Here is a 22,566-nt window from a genome sequence, read left to right as displayed (position 1 = left end):
AACTAAATGGGAATCAGTTTTTAAAGAGGCCGACTTTGTACTCTCCATTTCAGCTGAAAAAGCTTAAAAGCACACCTGCAATGGCTATTTGGTTTTGGCTGCACAATCTTTATGCCCTCTTCCTCTCAACTAACCCTCACACCCCAATATCCAAAAGTAGTTGAGTTGAAATGATAAATCTCAACTAATCCAATTCTCTAAGTATAAAGAAGATGATTTTAATGTCCATGCAACACCAGCCTGCCATTAATGCTGCAGAGTTGGAGAATACAATGAAGAACAACGAATGGGCATGATACCTAGCGTGAATTAGGTTATCACTCTGGCCAGACTTTGCAAGCTTCCAGACCTCAGGCTGAGGGTTAATCCAAACAAAAAAGGTTACTGCTTACACAGTATTAACTTCCTTTTCATAATTTACTGGAACTGGAAAAAAGTATAACAAAATGTATACAATGTAGTAATTGTACAAAACATTAATTTAGCAAGACAATATTGGTTATAGTCACCAAAATGAAGACTCAGCGTATTTTTCACTGCCACGTCTATGAAAAAGATAAGTCACTGGCTGAAAGGTCGCAACAGAAGCAGTTTCAAGTTTACAGACAACTTTCACAACAACACTGCAGAGGCAATCATTCAGAGGCTCTCCGTGCTGCCACAGCATTGCTGGAATGTTTCTCAGAGTCCATCTTCTACATGAGCCATCGGTTCTCCAAGACCAACACTTGAAGCATTAGGTGTAATACAAAATAAAGAGTTCTTTATTACGTATACAAAACTTGTACATTAAAAAATTAAGATCCCACAGCTCTGCTGACCCCCTGAGAAAGCTAAGAGCTTTTATGGGTCCATCCAAGAGCCCTGGGTGAAGTTACCAACCTCCTGGCCACAGGAACAGGCAGTTTCCAGGGCCATTCACACGGCGCCTTCCCTTCCCTGGCTCTGAAACCTGACTTCCCCATGCATTAGGCTCCACAAGCAAGCCAGGGCTTCCTGGCAACGTGAAAGAACACTACTGTCTCCGGCCTACGCTTAGAGTGTTTTATCAGTATACAAGTTTTTATTTATTGAACACTTTCAATGAATTCCTAGCATGAGGTTCTATTACAACATATGTAGATTTTATACAATTCTTCACAAGAAACTAGATTTTCAGCTAAATAAATTTGTACTTTAAGAAATTAAAGTTGATGAATGAAATTGTATTTTTTCTTTCAAATCTATTTTCTACCCTCTGAGTTCTGAGAGGGGGTCACAAGAGTTTGTGTGTTCTTGTTAAACAGTCAATTTTAAGCAGCGATTTTTAAGATGTCCTGCAAGAATTTTTAAAACATGCAATACCTGACTACATAGGGGTACTGACTCTTTTCCCTTAGACTGTCAAGTAAAATATTGACAATAGCCAATATAACAATAGACATCTCATGAACAAATCATAATTATACCTTTTTTGGGGTCAGATCCACAAGATAAGTATTTTTTGGTGTATCATGGAATTTTAGCAATTAGTTTACGGGTGCTATGAAATGAAAAAAATTGAAAATCACTAATCAAAATTAAGAGCTCTGGTATCTTAAAGAACAAAAAATTCTGTTTCTTAAAGCCTTATGTTCAAAGATATGTTATAGCCAATCTAGAAATTTACTTTTCCATAAAAGATCTCTCTGAGCAAATAGGCTACAGAGATAAATGCAGTGATTTGTTTTCTTGATTGAGAACTACTTAGCACTGCTTAGCACATTATAAGAGTAATTCTTCCCTTAAAGAAAGCAGATCATCTTCTGAAGAATCATGTTGGCTACCCCAAAAGAAATCAGACCAGCACCAAATGAAGTATTAGTTTACAAAAAATAAACTTAGCTCTTATTTCTTAAAGTTCTACAACCCAGGCTTAATAAATTAACTATGAAATCAGGAGTTTTGTCAGCTACAGAATAATTTAAAAACCCATTTTCAACCCTTGGTGGTGGGGGGTTTGGGTGGGGAGGGCCAATCTCACTCTGATCACCATGAACTCCATGAATTTCAAAAGAACACTTTTTTCCAGCGTGTACTCAGAACTGAGCTGCTGATTACCATCTGTGACACTTTAAAGTATAATATCCATATAGAGATCTTTCCAAAGAACACAGCACACAAAGCACTAAACTGTCTTCAGAGCTAAAGAAGCTGCATGGAAAAGACCTCAGACCTTTCTGAAACAGCCAAACACCAAGCAGCCGTTTCACCGATCACATCTATTCATCCTTAACAAGACACTGCATTGAGCTTTTTAATTCACAGATTTTATGTTAGTCCATTAGAACCCAACACCCGTATTTCAGTTCAGAACCGTCAGGCTATTTCAAGCGGCCTGCTTGGTGCAAGTTCCTTGGAGGTCTTGTAAATTTATCTTTGACCTATGGGGAAAAAGATATACAAAATATCAAGAGTGCAGAATTTTAGGTTAGAAATGTAAATTTATCTTTGACCTATGGGGAAAAGACATATACAAAATAGTAAGAGTGCAGAATTTTAAGTTAGAAATATTGTAGCTGAGCCAAAACCCGTTTGGCTCAATGGATAGAGCGTCGGCTTGGGGACTGAAAGGTCCCTGGTTGGGTTCCGGTCAAGGGCATGTACCTTGGTTGTGGGCATATCCCCAGTAGGGGGTGTGCAAGAGGCAGCTGATCGATGACTCTCTCTCATCGATGTTTCTAACTCTCTCTCTCCCCCTTCCTCTCTGTACAAAATCAATAAAATATATATATTAAAAAAAAAAAGAAATACTGTAGCTGAATACTAGGTTTTTATTTTATTTTTAATCCTCATCCGATATGTTTATTAATTTTAGAGGGGAGAAGGGGAGAAAGAAATGTCTATTGGTTACCTCCTGACCCCGAATTTGGGAATGTGCCCTAATCGGGAATTGAACCCACGACCCTTCAGTGCACAGGACGATGCTCCAACTAACTGAGCCACATTAGCCAGAGCTGAATACTAGGTTTTTCTAATGATATTTTGAGTACAGAAAAAGCATGTTAAACAAATCTTTAAGTCTTACCTGTTGTGAATCATGTGACTTTTGACAAGATGTCCTGCTGCCAATGCTGCCATCAGTGATAATTCCCCAGCCATTACTGTACCACACACGATTCTGGCAAGCTGCCGGGCATTTTCCCCAGGATTGTCTTTGCATGCTCCTTGAACACCTAGCATCTGCAGTCAGAGAGAAACAGCAGGACTCACCCTTCAAATCATGGCAACAATTTCCTACTCAACTAAATAAGGACAACTATAATGGCAGCAGAATCGAACTAGACTCCACTGAACTTCCAAGATTTACAATGCATACACCATAGTTAGCATACATCCACAGCCTGGCTGGCAGTGTACTTACTCAGAGTACACGAACATTTATTTGCTTTTTAATCTACTTTCACAATTTACTAAGTATACGCCTGAACATATATGTACTTGGACTAGGCTGGTGGGAAACAAAAGAATGAAAAGGCCAACTAAAATATAGAGGTGAGCCATATGCAGTGTCAGGTAGAAACAGAGAATCCAGAACTAGACTGAGGTCGCTTCATACCTGCAAACAGGCTTGCTGTGGGAGCAGATTGGTCCCACCACCCACAGTTCCTATTTCTATAGACGGCATGGTACAACTGATATACAAATCTTCATTTGTGGGACCACTTGCTTCCATTAAAGTAATACAGTTTGAACTACCAACATTCTGTGCTGCATCCTGGGAAGAAAAGAAAAAGAAAAAAAAATTGTAAACTTCTCTCACTGAGAACAAAAGAGAAAAGTTAAGTGGAGGTGGAGCCCTCACCTGTCCACAGGCGATGTAGATGGCAGTGACAATGTTTGCCGCATGGGCATTGTACCCTCCAATGCTCCCGGCCATCGCGGAGCCCACCAGATTCTTATTAATATTGACATCAACCATAGCTTCCGTAGTAGTCTTTAACACCTACAAAACAAGAGTTGTGCACATTTCACATCTATCCCCAGAAGATTCAGGAGTATGTTCCCCATATCTATCTATCTGTACCTCCAGAGAACAAGTTTTTTTTTCCTTTTTTTTTTTTATAAACCTTTATTGTTCATACTATTACAGAAGTTCATTTTATTTATTTATTTATTTATTTATTTATTTATTTATTTATTTATTTATTTATTTATTTTTCCCCTCCATCAGGTTAGACATGGCCCCATTTAAGCCCTTTCCTCAAAAAAAGGAGTACCAGCTCCTGTGAATGACATGGACAGATGAGCAAGATATAATAAAAGAGTCATCTTTAACGTAAAACATAGCCCCATATATTAAACTTAGAATGTTACCATTCCTTTCTCTAATTTTTAATCCAATTAAAGATTAAACTAATAGACTTTATCCAATCACTCACTTCTCTGACAACCTTGGCTGGAATGACGGCTTCACAAACAACAGACTTTCCTCTCCCCTCTATCCAGTTGATAGCAGCAGGCTTCTTGTCAGTACAATAGTTACCACTGACTGCCAGGATCTGCATTTCAGGGAAATACTCATGGAGTTTCGCAAGTGCTTTCTCTGTACCCTAATAACAATAACAAAACAAAGAAAAAATTACATTAAAGGGTACAGTGATTTATAGATCAGAGGCTTTATTTGTATCTGATACTAAGTACAGTAACTATAATAATCTTAATTTCTAATACAATAACTATAAAAAAAAACTGAGCACAAAAGTAATTTCTCAATCAGGTATAGACTCCTAGGTTCTTTCTAGGTATGAAAACGAACTTCTTTATAATGATTGATAACGATTGATAATTAGGAAATACTCAATGAGAATATAATACTCATATTCATGTCACTGGGGTGGAAGTTACACAACCCATGATCAATGTTCAATAAATTCTTTCTTATGGTTATTAAATTAGTACCTGAAAGCCCAATTTACTAAACCTGGAAGGAGAGGTAAGACTTCTAATGATTTCAAATTAAGTGAAATTAATTCAGTTAACACACACCTCAATAACTTAAAACATACTTGTGGGCAATTAAAAAAATGGTTTTTAATTGTGGTAAAATACACATAACACAGAATTTACTACCTTAACTAATTTCAAGTTTACAGTTTAATAGTTTTAAGAATATCCAATTGTTGTACAACCAATCTCCAGAATGCTCTTTATCTTACAAAACTGAAACTCCGTACCCATTAAATAACTTCCATTCTCCTTTCTCCTCAGCCCTTGGCAATCACCATTCCACTTTCTATCTTTATGAATTTTACCAATCTATCTCCTACATGGAAAGCATACAGTACTTATTTTTTGTAACCAGACTATTTCAATTAGCAAGGGAACTTTACAGTTCATCCATACTTAGCATGTCAGAATTTCCTATTTTTTTTAGGGGTGAATAATATTGCATTGCATATACACACCACATTTAGTTTATATAATATATTCATCCATCAATGGACACTTGGGCTGCTCTGACGCTTTGGCCATTGTGAATAATGCTGCTATACACCAGGGTGTACAATTATCTCTTTGAGACCTTCCTTTGAATTATTTTGAATATATACCCAGAAGTGGAATTGCTAGATCATAGTAATTATATTTTTAATTGTTTTAGGAACTTCTGTATACTATTTATTGGCAATTTTTAAAGGGTATACATTTAGTCACTATCCGTTCTCTTTCCAAATAGTCCATATAAATAGGTAAACCAAATAATAAATTTTACTAGCTTAACTGACTTTAACATTTTACATTTGTGTCTGGTAAATAACAAATACCAGTAGAATAAAATGTAAATCATACACAAGCTTCTTATAAGGAGATAATTAAAATAAATGGACCATATACATGAGATTGGCCTCTTAAACACAAGACTTAGTCTCCAGAAGAGGTCAACTTTCAAGGACAAAGTTTTAAATTGCTAACTCCTAGACTGCTCACGCCCTCTGAATAGACAGAACGTGTATAATGTCAAATCTAAATTAAATGTATCAAATACAAACACCACCAGTCAATAAATATCTGATTTATATAATGAGTTACATGAATCAGTCTTTTCAATAAAAATCAGTCAATCAACTAACTCTTTGAGTAAGTAGCACATGTACGTAGTATAATATTCAAAGTATAGGAGGGCATAAAATAGAGGCTGGTCCCACTTCTCTCCGAGTTCCCTTTTGCTGGGACACTCCTGCAAGTTCTGTACGGGTCTACCCATGCTCACCTTTGAAATCATGTTCATCCCCATGGCATCACCTGACCTGGACTGGAAACGAATGTAAAGGTTACGCCCAGCCACACTCATATGAAGTTTCTGTAGACGTGCAAACCTGTCAACAAAAGCAGCAAGTATTTTTTTTTAAGAAGATGCAAGTTATCTTAAAATCTAGTTTTGTTGGTTCATTTTATTTGTAAGATAAACCCCATGGATATTACTTATTACTGCATTTTCTTCTTTAAACATTTTATTAGGATACTATATCAACTCATTCTTATATGCTGCAAGAAGGTAGGGCTATAGATAATCATTTCATCATAAACTTTAAAAGTCCAAACAAAAACAAGCATATAAGCTTGAACTATAGCAAGGTTATCATTGTATCATTTATGCTTCATTATAAATTTAATTTTCTGTATTCAAAGAAAATCTACTATACTAATATTTACTTCTATCCTGCTTCCATAATCATTTTCTCAGGCAATGTTGCCCTAGAGCAAGGCTAGGTCAAAGCTCTTCTAGGCCGAAACCGGTTTGGCTCAATGGATAGAGCGTTGGCTTGGGGACTGAAAGGTCCCGGGTTGGATTCCGGTCAAGGGCATGTACCTTGGTTGCGGGCATAGAGGTGGCTGATCGATGACTCTCTCTCATCAATGTTTCTAACTCTCTATCTCTCTCCCTTCCTCTCTGTACAAAATCAATAAAATATATTTAAAAAAAAAAAAAAAGCTCTTCTAGGACAAAGTAACGGTCTGATCAAAGTGTGTGTTACAAAATCAACACACAAACACCAGCTCACACTATAGTTTTCTAAGTTACCTCTATGGAGGTATTCATTTGGATTAACATTCTGCTTCTCTACCCCAAACTAAACATTAATATTATTAATGTTGAATTAATTTAAGGTAGAGATTTTAGATCATTTTAAGCTGGCAATATGCTAACAATAATGTTTAGTGATCAAAGAAGATGGCACTGGTTCTGAAATAAAGAGAAATGAACTTACATACATACACACACACACACACACACAACACACACACACACACACCCCGCACCTGCTGGTGCTGTCGAATGCTTCCTTCATCACTGTGAACCCTTCAGGTGTCTCAAGCCAGGCCTTCACTTCTGCAGAGTCAGAAGCACGAGGAAGACGCACCACTGGGCCACGCGTCATCCCATCTGCAAGGATTCGGCTGCTGGCACCCCCACCAAGCTATGCGGAGTCACAGAAACACATATTAATTCTGAAAACACTTCTGCTTATCCCAAAAGGTGTCCCTGGTTTTCCCCAATCTCTTCCCATCACCTGGCCTAGAGTGTACCCTAAAACAGGCAAGTATATAAATGCAAACTTACGCCTATTGCTCTGCAGCCTCTATTAGTGCTGGCCACAAGACAGCCTTCTGTTGTTGCCATCGGAACCTGAAATTCTTTTCCATCCAAGCACAGAGGTCCCGCCACCCCAACGGGGATGGGCATATATCCAATAACATTCTCACAACAAGCGCCCATCACCTAAAAGGTAAAGTTAGACACCTAGTGAAAATCAGTATTGCAAATATAACACTCTTGTTGTATTAACTTTCTTCACTTAACCCTTTAGTGAATTTTTCAACAAAATTTTATTTACTCTTTAAAAAGTCTTTAAGATACTAAAATATTTGAATAATGACTATAAAACAGGAAGGATATTTTCAATTTCTATGACCTATATTATAAGCAGAATACAAAATTATAGTAAAATTACTTAAAAAATAAAATATTGGGGACCCTTTCTACTTGGGAGTATGTTCTGTGGGACTCTTTCCTTCTCCCCATGTGGGAGTCTGTACTTGTTCTTCAATAAACCTCCATCTTTGCTATTACAAAATATATATATATATATTTTATAAAAACTATGAACATATAAAAGACCGGTCAAGAACAAAATTAGCCCTAACTGGTTTGGTTCAGTGGAAAAAGCGTCAGTTTGCAGACTGATGGGTTTTAGGTTCAATTCCGGGCAAGGGCACATGCCTGGGTTGTAGGCTTGATCCCCAGTAGGGGGCTAAAAGAGGCAGCCAATCAATGATTCTCTCTCATCATCGATGTTTCTATCTCTCTTTCCCTCTCCCCTCCTCTCTGAAATCAATAAAGATTTTATATATATATATATATATATATATATATATATATATATATATGTATATATGTATATATGTATATATGTATATATACACACACATACTAAAAAGCTAAAGACCAAAGTTATAAAACTAAATAATTACAAAGCAAACCTTCTCAAATCAACATACCAAGGAGTAATTATAGTCCCTGTAAGGTAGATACTGGAGAGAAGAAGGCTCTGGAAGTTTTTTGGAAAGCAACTGTCGGCGAATAGATACACCTCGTTCATGGTTTTCCATCAGAGTTTCCAATTTGTAAGCTGGGATATGCTTAGCATTGATTAACTGAATGATCTCAGCATCAGTAAGGAATTTTGCACCTTTCTAAAGAAATGAAAAAATAAAAACGGGAGAGAATTAAGGGATAGTGATGACAAAAGATTTTGAAGAACTGCACTTCATATTATTCATACCAAATAAACCATTTAATACAAATAATACTCTCATAGAACTAACACACAAGAGGAGAACCTAAAGGTCTGGAATTCTAAAGATGATCATTGAGGAACAAATAAGATTATCAAAATGAAAGAAAATTCTTCTTAAAAATGTGACAATTAAACAAATGTAAGACCAAAACACTAAATTTAGCAAGGAAGGTCCACAGGGAAAATATCCATAATTTAAAAAATCTGACACCCTATAGGTTTGTTAACCCTACATACAGGAGAAGACAGCTGAGATATTGGTATGCATGTTAATAGGAATGAGGGAAAGAAAGTGGTAAAGAAAACAAGCACAACTCTATTCTCACTCTCATGTACATAAATTAATGAACCAGATGAAGCAAGTATGGCTAGAACACAATATCCCACTAAAGCATGAGTGGACTCATATGGTCATGTGGGTGGGAACCATGTTAAAATCTCAGAAAGGAAAATAAACTTCCTCATGAGCAACAAGCTTACTTTAAAAACAAAAAGCTTTCTTCTATTTTTGAGGCTCATTTTCTATGTTAAACCTTTTCTGGGTCTCACCACACATACGAGAGTACAATAGTTGCTAATCTCTATAATCAGCAGTAATAAAATAGAAAGACCGCTGAGCTGACTCTTAGGCCAGTAAATCTTGAACCCATGAACCTAGTTTTAACATTTCCTAGATGAATTACTTTTGGGGAATACTTAAACCTCCTAAGGCCTCAGCTGCTCATCTAAAAAATGGGGATAATTCCACCAGTCCCACAGGTTGTGGGCCATAAATAAGACCAATACCTGTAAACCATGCAACGAGTGCCCAGAACTTAGTAAGTAGTTGCTATAACTTTCTTCTCTATAAAAACTCCTTTTCTTAAGGAAGATACCAAGCTTTGAGTTTATTTTCTTTTCCTCACCTCTGCATTCCCAAGTATCTGTAGACATTCTTCATTAGGCCGAGGCTCCTTAGGAAGTTCGATTTCAGGTTCCTGTGTCCTTAGTTCCGGGGAAGTATCGAGCAAGGAGGAATTACCAACCACAAATGTAGCTCTGTTTGAGGTGTCAGTTTCTGCCACTAAGGGTTTTATGACCTCAACTGTTCAAGAGATCAAAAGACATTTCACAATACCGAACGTTAAGTTTTAAAACTGACTCAACTTCTTGACAAATCAGCATTTTAAGAGTGGAAAATGAAGAGACTAAGAAATTACCTTTTCTTTCTTTGTTTATCTTTGTCTCCTCCTGCACCGCATGGCATTTCTGGTTATTTCTGACCACTACAGGGTCACGTCTACAGCAATCATCTGCGACTTTCTTTTGGGTCACTACAGGAGATGTGATGGGGTTTTTCAATGAAAGTGTAGATTCTGTCTCTGCTTGTTCAAAGAAGATGTACTTGACAGCCAGAAGGAGAGCTAAACTTAGGGTAATAACTTGTTCAATATCCATGCTGATCATTCTAAATAAAAGAAAGCAAATTAAATTACTCAAGAATATAAAGGCCTAACCTAAACTGACAGTAGCACAGAGTACCATGATTAATATACAACAAAGTAGGTCCCAGGTAACTTACTTGGAGAGATAAAACTGCCAGAGGGAAACACTTGGTTCAATTCTCTTGGACACATTTTCATCCAGTCCTAAGGAAACCTTAGAATTTTCTGCCGTACTGTTTTGAGGAGAAGGATCAGCTATCCAGCGACTGTGAGCATGAACAAGAACCAAGCCTAGAGACTGAAATAAAGTTTTTTAAAAATTATGTACCTTCTTCATATCAATAAAACCTAAGCTTCTCATCCTTAGCAACTGAATAACAAGATATACTATCTTCCTTGGCCTCCCCATACAGAAACGAAAATCCCCAAGCTTGCTATGTGACTAAAGTATTGGCCTCACTGAACTACTGAACACATCCCAAAGAACAGGTTTTCAGTGAGAGATAAGTGGAGAACTTGAAAAAATCTGTTTAGGGGAGAGACACTAAGAAAGATCAGGAGCCTCTAAGAAATGAGAAACAAGAAAAGGGAAGAGGAAAATCAGTGAAATCCAAAAATTACAGGATAACAAAAGAAGAAAAATTTTTTAAAAATTGAAAAGCTGAAGATAATAAAGGGAGAAGAAAGTTATGTAATTACCATAATCATCTTAACCCTCTGAGTAACAGGATTCGGTTTATTTTCTTCTTCTTCTAAAACTCGGGCAAAATGGCTGAGCTGCCAAATTGGACGACCCTCGCGGCTTTCCCGAGAAAGCTACAAAGTAAATCAGTGTTACATTAGAAGGTATTAATTTTATTTAGGTGAAGTGATATAATGAGAAGTATTACTCGTCTATTAATGTCAATACAATTACCTCTAAAACCAAGGAAACACAAGCTGGAAAGAAAGTCATGAACACGAAGTAGTTGGCAAGAACTGACATGCAGCCAAAACAGCACATAATTTCAAGTTGGCGTACCCCTGAAAAGAGAAAAGTTAAATGTACAATTAATGAAGTATGTGCATTTCTGATGCTGTATACATCACAAGGACTCTTCCCATAGTTAGACAAATATATGAAAACAAGGCCTGGTGCACGAAATTCATGCAGGGTGTGTGTGTGTGTGTGTCCCACAGCTCAGTTTGCAACCTCTCAAATCTGGGACCCCTCGAGGGATGTCTGACTGCCTGTTTAAGCCCAATCTAAATGGACAGTTGGACATCTCTCTACAATTCAGGACTGCTGGCTCTCAACCACTCGCCTGCCTGATTGCCCCTAAACACTATACCTACCAGCCTTCTCACCCCTAAACGCCCCCTCTACCGACCTGATCACCCCCAATTGCCCCTCCTGCCAGCCTGCTTGCCCCCAATTGCCCCTCCTGCCAGCCTGCTTGCCCCGAACTGCCCCCCTGCCTGCCTGCTCGCCCCCAACTGCCTCCCCTGCCAGCCTGATCACCCCCAACTGCCCTCGCCTCCTGGCCTGATCACCCCTAACCACCTCTGCCTTGGCCCCGCCACCATGGCTTTGTCCAGAAGGATGTCCAGAAGGTCTCCCGGTCTAATTAGCATATTACCTTTGTATTAGTATAGATTTGTAGAGCTATAAATGTCTCCTGACTGGCTTCTCCAACTATAAATCTAATTACTTCTTTTGTTCACATCTCTGACGTACTGTAACAAAACTCATGACTATACTTTCCATATCAGTTTCCACTGCTTTCCATATAAGTTTCAAATGATTAATAGAATCCTGTTATTTGCAGATCTTTAATATTTCCTACAACTTTTGTGATATCATATTATGTTAGTACAGTTTTGGTAATATTATTATACTTAAAATCCTTTATTCTTGAAATATTAATGTTTATTGCATGTAATATTATATGTAAAATCATGTTTCTTTAATAATTGGTGTTTACTGCATATAACATATTTAAAATTGTTTTTCTTGAGATACTAATATTTATTGCATATAACATTTTTAAGTTTGTTTTTCTTGAAATATCCAGGTTTATTGCATGTAACGTGATATTTAAAATAATTTTTCTTAAAATAAAAAAACTTATATATATATATATATATATATATATATATATATATATATTTTTTTTTTTTTTTTTTTTTTTTACCTCAACTAATAACAACTATTCTCAAAACTTAATTTGCCCTGGCTGGTGTGGCTCGATGGCTGGAGCCTCAGACTATGCACGAAAGGGTCAGGGGGTCAATTTCTGGTCAAGGGCTGGTACCTGGGCTTCTCCCTAGCTCTGGTCAGGTTATGAGGCAACAGATGGATGTGTCTCTCTTACATCAATGCTCTCTCCCTCTCTCTTTCTCCTCCCTCCCGCTTCGCTCTGAAAAGCAATGGGAAAAAATATCCTCAGGTGAGGATTAACAAAAAACAAATTAGATAATTTATTTCAGAAAGAATGAAGCCCCTTAATAAGGGCACTAAGTTATTAGGAAATATATGATAACAGGAGTTAACTACATGTGGCCTACATGAGCAAATTATTTATTGATTTAGAAAAACTCCACAATAGCATGATATATTCAGTCTGGCAAAATTTCAAGCCAGACCATAATTTTTGTCCTTTATAATGGAGTCCTGTTTGATATTTAACATCTAATTCTCCCCTCTCCAACTGAGATATACTACATACTGTCTGACTAAATCTTCTTACCATCCTATTAGGAGACTGACTTGCCTCTATCCAACTCCTGACTTAAAAAAAATATTTTTAATTTATTGATTGATTTTAGAGAGAAACGAAGGGAGAAAGAAACATCAAATTGTTGTTCCACTTGTTTATATATTCATTGGTTGCTTCTTGTATGTGGCCTGACTGGAGACCAAACCCATACACCTTGGCATATCAGGAAGATGCTCTAACCAACTGAGCCACCTGGTCAGGGCCAACAACTCCTGACTCTGGTACTATCTCTATAAGACAATAAAACATAATTTAGTATAAGCTACAGCAGGGTCTGGAAGGCGCTTTCAGAAAAGCCTTCCAATACAAGCAAAACAAAGAACAAAAGCACCATAGACAAAGTCATCGAAAGGAAGGTGCACTGAAATAGATGGCAAGAGTGAAAAATAAATCAGTAACCTGCTAAGTTTATATTAAAACTAACAAAGGTTGCCGAAACTGGTTTGGCTCAGTGGTAGAGCGTCGGTCTGGGGACTGAAAGGTCCCAGGTTCGATTCCGGTCAAGGGCATGTACATTGGTTGCGGGCACATCCCCGGTAGGGGGTGTGCAGGAGGCAGCTGGTGATGTTTCTCTCTCATCGACGTTTCTAGCTCTCTATCTTTCTCCCTTCCTCTCTGTAAAAAATCAATAAAATATATTTTTAAAACTAACAAAGGTCAAATATACCCACATATTCATACAATCAAAAATTCTTAAGAGTGATATCAGACTTTTAAAAGTCAGAATTTAAGAATAACCCAATGCAATATAAGATGTTCTTTCTCCCCTTTATTAAAAACTTATTTCAAACTATATTAAAAATTGCTTACAAACCTGACATGGTACCAACTCCAATCACAAGACATTCTACAAGAGCATCAAGGGTGAACGTGGGGCCTAAAATTGCCATTCCACGAGCAATATTTTCCCTTACTTCATCCTACAACAAAGACCAAAAACATATCAATTAGGGTAAGACACAAAATAACTTAAAAAAATATTAGAGAGCATGCTAGGGCTTCCACTGAAAATATACAATATGATACAACTAATAGGCACTCTAAATGCAAAATACACTAATAATACAGTGGACTAAAAACAAACAAAAAACATATATAGTGCCCTGCTTTCCTTTTCCACTGAACAAGATATTTCTAGTAGTTTCCTGAGAAGCGGTGCATTAATCCTGCCATTTAAATCTCACATAATTAAATTTTATAACATTTTATATTTTGGCTACCATTGACAGAAGTTCTGAGTTGCAAAATTTTGGAGACCATGTTAGTTATAAAACCTAAATCATATCCTTGTTCAAATGATCATAACTATTCCTCAAATTACAAAATCAAGGCAGAAATACCTGCTTTTTTTTTTTTTTTTTTTTTTTTTTTTAGTACATGCTATTTTATACTCAGATACTCTAATAAAAGAATGTTAAAATGTTAGATTCTTTAAAGTAACTAATGAACACCAAGAGAAAACTTCAGATAGGAAATAATGCTATTTTTCAAAACTAGAAATAAGCCCTAACCAGCAGTTTGGCTCAGTGAATAGTCATTCTGAGGACTGAAGAGTCCCAGGTTCAATTCCAGTTAAGGGCATGTACCTCTTTTGTGGGCAAATCCCCAGTAGGGAGTGTACAGAAGGCAGCTGATGTTTCTATTTATTTCTCTCCCTTTCTCTCTGTAAAAAAAAAATCAATTTTTTTGGCTACCATTGACAGAAGTTCTGAGTTGCAATATATATATATATATATATATATATATATATATATATATATATTTCTTTTTTTTTTTTTTAAAGGTTTAGAAATAAATCTACTCTGAGTCTGTCTTCCATAGTCCTATCCTGTGTGTTTTATTAGGTAGGTACTCTTACTTATCCAAAAGTCCAAATATAACTTTAATTTCTGAAACCTTCAAAAAGGAAAATGGGGACGATTCCAAATTCTAGAAGCTACGGAATTATAATTGAGTTGTTTGATAAATGGGACCATTCTTAGGGCACTTAAGAAGACCAATCTTAGGACTTGATAAATTTACAATTGTAGATAATTCCTAAATCTTGAACTCCATTCAACTCTATTAACCCTTCCACTGTTAATTGATTAGCAATCCACTATTTAATGTAAAATCCTTCCAATTACTGTAAACAAACTAAAAAAAAAAAGAAAAAAAAAAGAATACTATTAACATTTGTGTCTTATAAATAATACTTACCTGTGAGTTGGAACTGAGGGCAAACTTTGCTAGTGCACTTGCTCTGGATAGGTCAATCAAAAGTAGGAAAAAGGGCAAAGCTTCACTGGAAAAAACAAACCCAGATAACAAGGTTCATTTAATAGAAGAAAAAATATGGCTTAAAAAATTCTTTCTAAAACAAAACTTTTCCTTTGACAAAACTAAACATTTTAGTAATTCAAAACATTTGTTAAAAGTGTAAATATATTTATACAGAAATACCTTTTACTAATTTTATACCAAATATCATCCTTAGTAAACAATGTCACCTTCATTTAGCATTTGGGGGGGGGGGGGGGAATATAATTTTCTTTCATTTATCATTACTTGTGGGAGGATAAACTAAACCTTACTGGAGAGTAAATTTGCAAAAGATAGCACTCAATTGTACTTAAAACTTACACAGCCACTATTGCATTCCTAAGAATGTATCCTAAGAAAATGACCATGAAGCTAACAAAAATTGAGCTTCAAAGACATTCAACGGTGTTTTTATTAATGAAAAAAATTAAATAACCTAATAATCCAGCCATACAGGGTTAAGTAAATGTATTTACTTAATGTATTTATACAGAGAAACACTAGACAGTCACTACAAATAATTTAGTTTAGTATTAAGAACATGCAAAGATGTTGATAAACTATTTAGTAGGCATTAAGTTATAAAGCAGTATATATAGTACTAGAGGCCCGATGCATGAAATTCGTGCAAGGGGCTTGGCCCTCGCAGCCACTATGGCTTGCCTGAGCCCTGGCAGTCCTGGATTCATTCAGAAGGTCATTTGGCTGTCCAGTCTAATTAGCATATTACACTTTTATTATTATAGATGACCTCAGAAGTTTTAAGTATTAAAAAAAGTGGCAAAGGATATATACCAAAATGTTAACAAGTTTTAAAAATAGCTAAAAGACTGCATGTAAACTTTCCTTGTATTTTCTAAAACTTCTGAAAATTTATATATTACAACTTTAGAAGTTCTTACTATATTTTGAAAAAATATGAAATATATAAAATATTTTCAAAAAAGCATATTTATGCTTTAAATACTTACTTCAAGCCTGTCAATTCTTTATCTAAGAAATGAATGACAACTGTACTGAATACAAAACTTGAGAAAATTGTGAAGAGGCCAGCAATACCTAAAATGACAAAATTCAACAAACTGAAAAATTTCATCTTTTATTACACACAAGAAAAACATACAGACTTATCAATATTCTAAAAGAATTATTATTTTTCTCCAGATTAAGGTCTTAAATACTAGAATGTCTAACTCCCAATAAAAAGTAAACTATTAAATGCATGCAGCACACATTAAGCAATACACACATTTCCATACACATGATTTGAACAACCAGGCGTATTTCCACAGCAAGTAAAAAAATCTGATGGCACACAAAGAAGTTAAATGTATAAAATGATTACCCAAAATATATTTTGATCCAAGTTGACGTAAATTCTGAAACTGGAAGTAAATATACAGGATTGCTATGCATCGTGTTATTGTGAGGATTATAATGTCACTGCTCAAAACATCCTATTGGGAGAGACAAAAAAATAATCATAATAGCTATAGCTTTTAAAATAAGCAATCAAAAATAAGAATTTTTATTTTGTATGCATCATTCGTTTATATATTAAGATAAAATATCATTCATTTACATATTATGATAATATAAGTGTAGGCACAGTACAAGTCAAATAAAAATATTAAATATACAAGTCAAAAATTAAATTTGCCCCAACTGGTTTGGCTCAGTGGATAGAGCATAGGCCTGCGGACAGAAGGGTCCCAGGCTGTGAGCTGGATCCCCAGTAGGAGGCATGCAGAAGGCAGCCAATAAATGATTTTCTTTCATCATTGTTTCTATCTTTCTCTCTCTTCTTTCCTCTCTGAAATCAATAAAAATATTTTTAATTAAATCCAATTTTTAAATAGCAATCTACTGTTAAAGCCAAACACTCACTGTTGGTCAGTTATAAAAGCTATATTTCGCAAGTAGAGTCAATCACACTCACTTGTGCAGAGAAAGGCAAAAGAAGAGTGTTTCTAGTACATTTTCATACTACATTAGTAAATGAAAATTTGAAGTTACCGTAAGTTCATAAATACAAAGATATTTTACTTGACTTTTTTGATTGTATGGTCTCTAAAAGAAGATAAGATACTCTTTAGAAGTTAAAAGTGTAATTTTCTTGAACCAATATTGAATTAATTTCACAAACCTCTTCAAACTTTGGACACTCATAATTCCAACCACAGATCTTATCGTTGCCGGTAAACATGTTCATGGACATCATACAGATAGTCAGTGTCACTGTCCCCACTATGACTTCCCAGGGATGGGAGGCCACAAAGAGGCCATGCATTCGGAAGAGTCTTGACAACATTGTGGCTACAGAATACTTGATCCTGAAAGGAAATGCAAGTATGAATAATTAGTATACAGCTGGCTGTATTTCTAGGGGGGGAAAATGTTATAAATCATGCTATTGTATGCACAGTATCTTGTACATTTGAATAACACTATTTGATAGTGCTCCTTATAATTTTGGAAAATAGTTAAAAAAATCAAAATAGGTGACTGTTATTAGTACTTCTTTACTCGCAACACTTGTATCCTCTATTATTCACTAGCAACCAACTAAAGAACAGCTTTTTCTTACAATTGTATGAATTCAGGCATTTAAGATAAAAACAAATAAATATCTCAGCCCTTGATATTATCTGAGCCCAGGAAGAGAGCAATAAAGCAGAAAACAAAAGTGAGAAACAACTATTCATACTTATTTTCTAATTATGTAAAATGCATGTAAGCACACTCTTCATTCTCCACATCCTGGTTATGCAAAAGGTAAAAATACTAAAGAATCTACTCCTTGAGTATCCTGTAAATTATCTTAGTTTAAAACCCCTCAAGGAAGGGGCCATTATATTTTAACATTCCATCCAACATATAGCATAATGTCACTAGCCAAATGATGCTTAGCTTCCTAATGTGTTCATTACCAGAGAAAGTCTTTTTCCAAACCAAACTTTTATCGCTAATCAAAACGCTACATTACTGAAAGAAGAGGATGGCCAACCGAAGTGTGTGTTTATATCGTTCAAACATTCCCCCCAGAACATATCGGTAATTTTAATCTACCCCTTCCACAACTCAACTTCCCCATGTTTGCTGGCTAAATAATAACAATTTAGATATTCTGATTTAAAAAAAAAACAAAAAAAAACACTAACATAATCATTGAACTCTAATATAGGAACTTACAAGTCTTACTTCTTACTCTAAAATTAATGCTATAACAGAATATTAACTACTCATAAAAAACCATTAAAATTAAGATGTAAAATACAAGCTGATTGACACTAGCAAATATCAAATGAATCTCACAGAAAATTATTTATTGATTGAAGACAGGAAATAAAAAGGCAAAAAAATTAAGGTAAAGAAAGCATTCATATATATAAAGGGACCAAATCTATCTAAAGAAAGCAAAGCAAACATCTCTCACTGCATTCCTCTATATTCTTTACATAGCAACCATACATGGTTTTCAAAGTACAAGTCAATTAAATTATGAAACCAATTTTGAATCAGAAAAAAACATATATTTTAATTAAATTAAATAAAATAGAAAAAAATAGCTGTGGGTAAGAAATATAATATGAGTAGGCATTACTACTTGAAACTCTGTTTCATGAAACTATACATACATGACTATGTGTACTGGCTTCTAACATTACATGTATTTTGTACTGTGGGTCTCCATTTTAAAAAGCTGGCAGTCACTAAAATATATAAATGTGTCATGCATCTGCCTGTGTTTATTCATGTTTTTCAACCTTCTCTTCTGTCTTAATTCATTTTATCCTTAGCACTTATACTTATATATAGCAGTTGCTCAACAAATATCTGCTTAATTAAAAATAAATTTTTATACTACAGCAGCATATATTTTATTGATACATCTTGAGACATAAAGATTAATTTTTTTAAGTCACCAAGATCTGAATATAATCCTCCACCATTCTTGGCCCCCAGTCAAAAGTTGAATGCAGAGTATTCAAGGAATATATTACAGGGAGATGAGGTAGGGAATGAGGCTACATTTTATGTTATGTTATGAACAATAACATAAATACTTTCTATTAAATTAGCAAGGAACTGGCCTTAAAGTATTGGAGATTATTAATCCATATCTTTGATTTGAACCCTACTTCATTACAACCAAAAGTCTCACAAGAGATTTACTTTTTCATGATGGTCCTCCATCACATAACTTCTTTCTTATATTAAAAAACAAAACAAAACAAAACAAAAACACACCTGCAAACCAATCTAAAAAATCAAGGTGAGTCAAAACTAGGTTGAAATGATTTGTAACTCTTCCTCACCCAAAACCCTCAATTTAAGTAAATCCCTATCAACTCAACATATCCTTCACTATTAAAAGGTTAATTTAGTTGAATTAAAATCTGAGCTACTAGCAGGAAGGCACCCCAATTTGATCACAAATCAGTTTAGCATTATTAACCTATAATTATATATTCAGCACATTATATTTTCCCTCAAAAAGATTTCATGGTAGCACTGTCAATTCTGTGACATTTCTTTCCTGGGTATAAAGTCATCTTTGCAACATTCAGGAAAAGACTTACACATGATCCCTTAAACCATACCCCACCACAAAGAACCTGACCTATTTGGAAATACAAACTGAGTAATGGAATACACAAAGGTGTGTCAAAAGTAACCGTAACTGCAAACTCATTTCTCATGAGCACCCTCCCCATTTCTCTGAGATTATGCAAAGCCTTTAAATGCCATGGAATCCAATCTCCACCTTCATCAGCAGTTGCAAGTGGCACCAGCAGGCTACAGGTCGGCTCATGCAAAGTCAATAGGCAGTATTTATGCCATGCTGCAATAAAAATAAAATTTACTTTAAAAATCAAGTAAAAAAGGCAATGTATGCCTTGCTTATTCGGACTGAAGTGAGATACAAACATTTCACAAGGTTTTTCGAAAGCATGCAGAATTTAAATTCAATGGAATCCTGCAGCTCCTCTCCAGTATGCTACAGAAACCACCTACCATGGCCAATTGCAGAAAAGGATGCTTTGGCATCCTGCCCTAATTCCTTCCTCCCCCTCAGCACTCCACATTCCAGAGTTTGATTATACTAGCTTACACTGCTCTCAAATTTTTAATTGCTATGTACGTGGTTCCTTTGAAGGTAAATACTTTGTCGTCTTATCAGACATTTTTAGTTCCAACAGGATCTAGCATTCAACCTAGTCTCCTAGGGAAAAAATAATTTCCTGCTGGAAATCAAGAAGCATGAACTCTACACTTAATTCTAGTATATGCTACCTGCTGGTAAGTCACATCTTTCTTTGTTCACTTATAAAGCTAGAGCTCCAGAGTTTGACTAAGTATTAAGTGAAACTATATGAAACTGCTATTTTTGTACGTAAAAAAAGTCAAATTTCAAGTATCAACAATTTCATATGGATCAACCTAAAAGGATTATCGATATGCAGGGTGGGGCAAAAGCAGATTTACAGTTGTAAATGTGTGAAACAGCTTATTCTTATATTTTTACTAATTATTGTGTTATTTTTCCATAGGAACAACAGTAAACCTACTTTTGTTTTCCTTTCCTGTATATCTGATTATCCATGGACTATAAACTGGATCATACAATAAAAAAAGAGCACACACATCCACATATATTTTATTGATTTTTTTTACAGAGAGGAAAGGAGAGAGACAGAGAGCTAGAAACGTCGATGAAAGAGAATCATCAACCAGCTGCCTCCTGCACACCCCCTTCCCGGGTATGCCCCCAACCAATGCACATGCCCTTGAACGAAATCGAACCTGGGACCCTTCAGTCCGCAGACCGACGTTCTACCACTGAGCCAATCCAGTTTCGGCGATCTTTGCACAATTTTTTTTAAACCTTCACGTTACTAGTTCCCATTCTTCCTCACTGGCAAGTTTACCATAAATTTTGAAAAGACATTACAACCAGGCAGGTCCTTGAAATCCAATCTATGCATCCCCAGTGTACACGCCAGGCCTTTGCTAAATAGCCTGTCTAAATCATAAAATGTCTTTCCCTGCATGGAGTGAAAAATACATTCACGAGCCAAAAAAACAACAACAACAACAAAAAAAACATTTTCTACAATCGTGAGATGCTCACAATATGCACGACTACTTAGCATGGCCTGGAAACAATGTTTCCCATAACTTTTCATCACCAAACCTAAGAAAGCATGTCCTCAAGCCCTGGGATATGCCAATACGCCGTGTAAGATGGAGTACACATCAACCTTCTCCCACCGCAGAGATCTGACTGATCGATATTTGAACCTCCAAAATAGGTGTTTTGTCCCCTAACTAAAGCCAATTCCGCAACACCTAAAGGTTTGGACTAAAGGACATGGGCCACAAGGAGTCTACACCCCTTACAAATAAATAAAAGTGAAAATGAAATGAAAAAAGAAGAATCCTGTAAGTCCTTGGCTGACTCCTGACATTGGGTGCCGCATCCTGAGCCCGGTTCTCCCGGCCATAACCGAACACCTGTGTGCAGACCCACAGCTTTCTCACCGCTGAGTGAGTGGCATCCTTTAGGATCGGCCACATCCCTAAGGAAGGTGCATCCTTTAGGATCGGCCACAACCCTTAGGAAGAAGGTGCTGACGAACAGCACCGCCGGGGCGTGGACGCCGGCACCGGATGGACCTTCCAGCGCTCACGCCGCGAGCTGCGGGCCGGGCCGGTCCCCAGCCCCCCAACATCCCTCCAATCGGGGGGCCTTTAAGGTCACCGCCCTGGCACGCTTTCTCCTCCACGATCGAGACAGCGCAGCCAGCACCGCCCCGATCGAACAGGGCCGGCAGACGCAGGTCCGCCCCGCCGCCCCTCCGCTCAGGCCCAGCCTGGCCCCCGGGCTCCCCCCGGCACAGGTGTCGGGGCCGCCATCGGCCGCGCCTCAAGGACGTCTCCTCCAAGTCCGCGGGGGACAAGGGCTCCCACCCCAGCCAAGCCTCCCCCGCAGCGCCGTCTGGTCCGCCGGAGATGCCGCCGGCCCCTTCCCAAGGCCTAGCGGGGCTCGGAAACGGCCACCCACGGGCCCCGAAAGCCACCCCCGGCCACGGCGGCCCCGCTCCCCGCCGCCCCGATTCCCCTTCGCGGCCCCCGCCGCCTCACCTCCTGATCTCACTGGAGGTCACCGAACCCCGCGGCCGGCCGGCGCTCCGCCTGTCTCCACTCAACGGAGACGGAGGGCGGAAGGAACCTTCAGCTTACGCACGCTCCGAGCCG

At 36.9% G+C, this 22,566-nt stretch overlaps 1 protein-coding gene across 2 annotated transcripts; it reads right to left on the bottom strand.

Annotated features, from left to right (window-relative positions):
• Positions 1-398: 398 nt before the first annotated feature.
• On the bottom strand, positions 399-22,566 carry HMGCR (3-hydroxy-3-methylglutaryl-CoA reductase). Of its 2 annotated transcripts, XM_084880447.1 has the most exons (21): positions 22,453-22,515; positions 20,072-20,149; positions 17,450-17,636; positions 16,649-16,760; positions 16,275-16,362; positions 15,202-15,286; positions 13,817-13,922; positions 11,160-11,266; positions 10,943-11,059; positions 10,381-10,541; positions 10,019-10,266; positions 9,725-9,903; positions 8,521-8,715; positions 7,583-7,741; positions 7,282-7,439; positions 6,230-6,335; positions 4,401-4,571; positions 3,824-3,964; positions 3,578-3,736; positions 3,047-3,201; positions 399-2,402 (listed from the first exon to the last, which is right to left on the bottom strand). In XM_084880447.1, exons 3-21 carry the CDS (start codon positions 17,612-17,614, stop codon positions 2,348-2,350), a joined length of 2,667 nt encoding a protein of 888 aa, XP_084736573.1. In that variant the 5' UTR covers positions 17,615-17,636; positions 20,072-20,149; positions 22,453-22,515; the 3' UTR covers positions 399-2,347. The 2 variants fall into 2 exon arrangements, with proteins under 2 accessions (XP_084736573.1, XP_084736572.1); XM_084880446.1 differs by lacking the exon at positions 20,072-20,149 and having other exon boundaries at positions 22,453-22,566.

Source organism: Pipistrellus hanaki (assembly GCF_964339955.1).
Source record: "Pipistrellus hanaki genome assembly, chromosome: 4".
NCBI classification, from domain to species: Eukaryota; Metazoa; Chordata; class Mammalia; order Chiroptera; family Vespertilionidae; genus Pipistrellus; species Pipistrellus hanaki.
This window is presented reverse-complemented; position numbering and strand designations above follow the sequence as displayed.

Excerpts from the sequence above, each read along its gene's own strand:
- HMGCR (XM_084880446.1), bottom strand. The coding sequence starts at position 17,614 with ATGTTGTCAAGACTCTTCCGAATGCATGGCCTCTTTGTGGCCTCCCAT. Across the intron at positions 3,965-4,400 it reads CAGCCAAGGTTGTCAGAGAA|GTGTTAAAGACTACTACGGA; the intron begins GTGAGTGATTGG and ends CTTGTTTTGTAG. Across the intron at positions 3,737-3,823 it reads TCTACATCGCCTGTGGACAG|GATGCAGCACAGAATGTTGG; the intron begins GTGAGGGCTCCA and ends TTTTCTTCCCAG.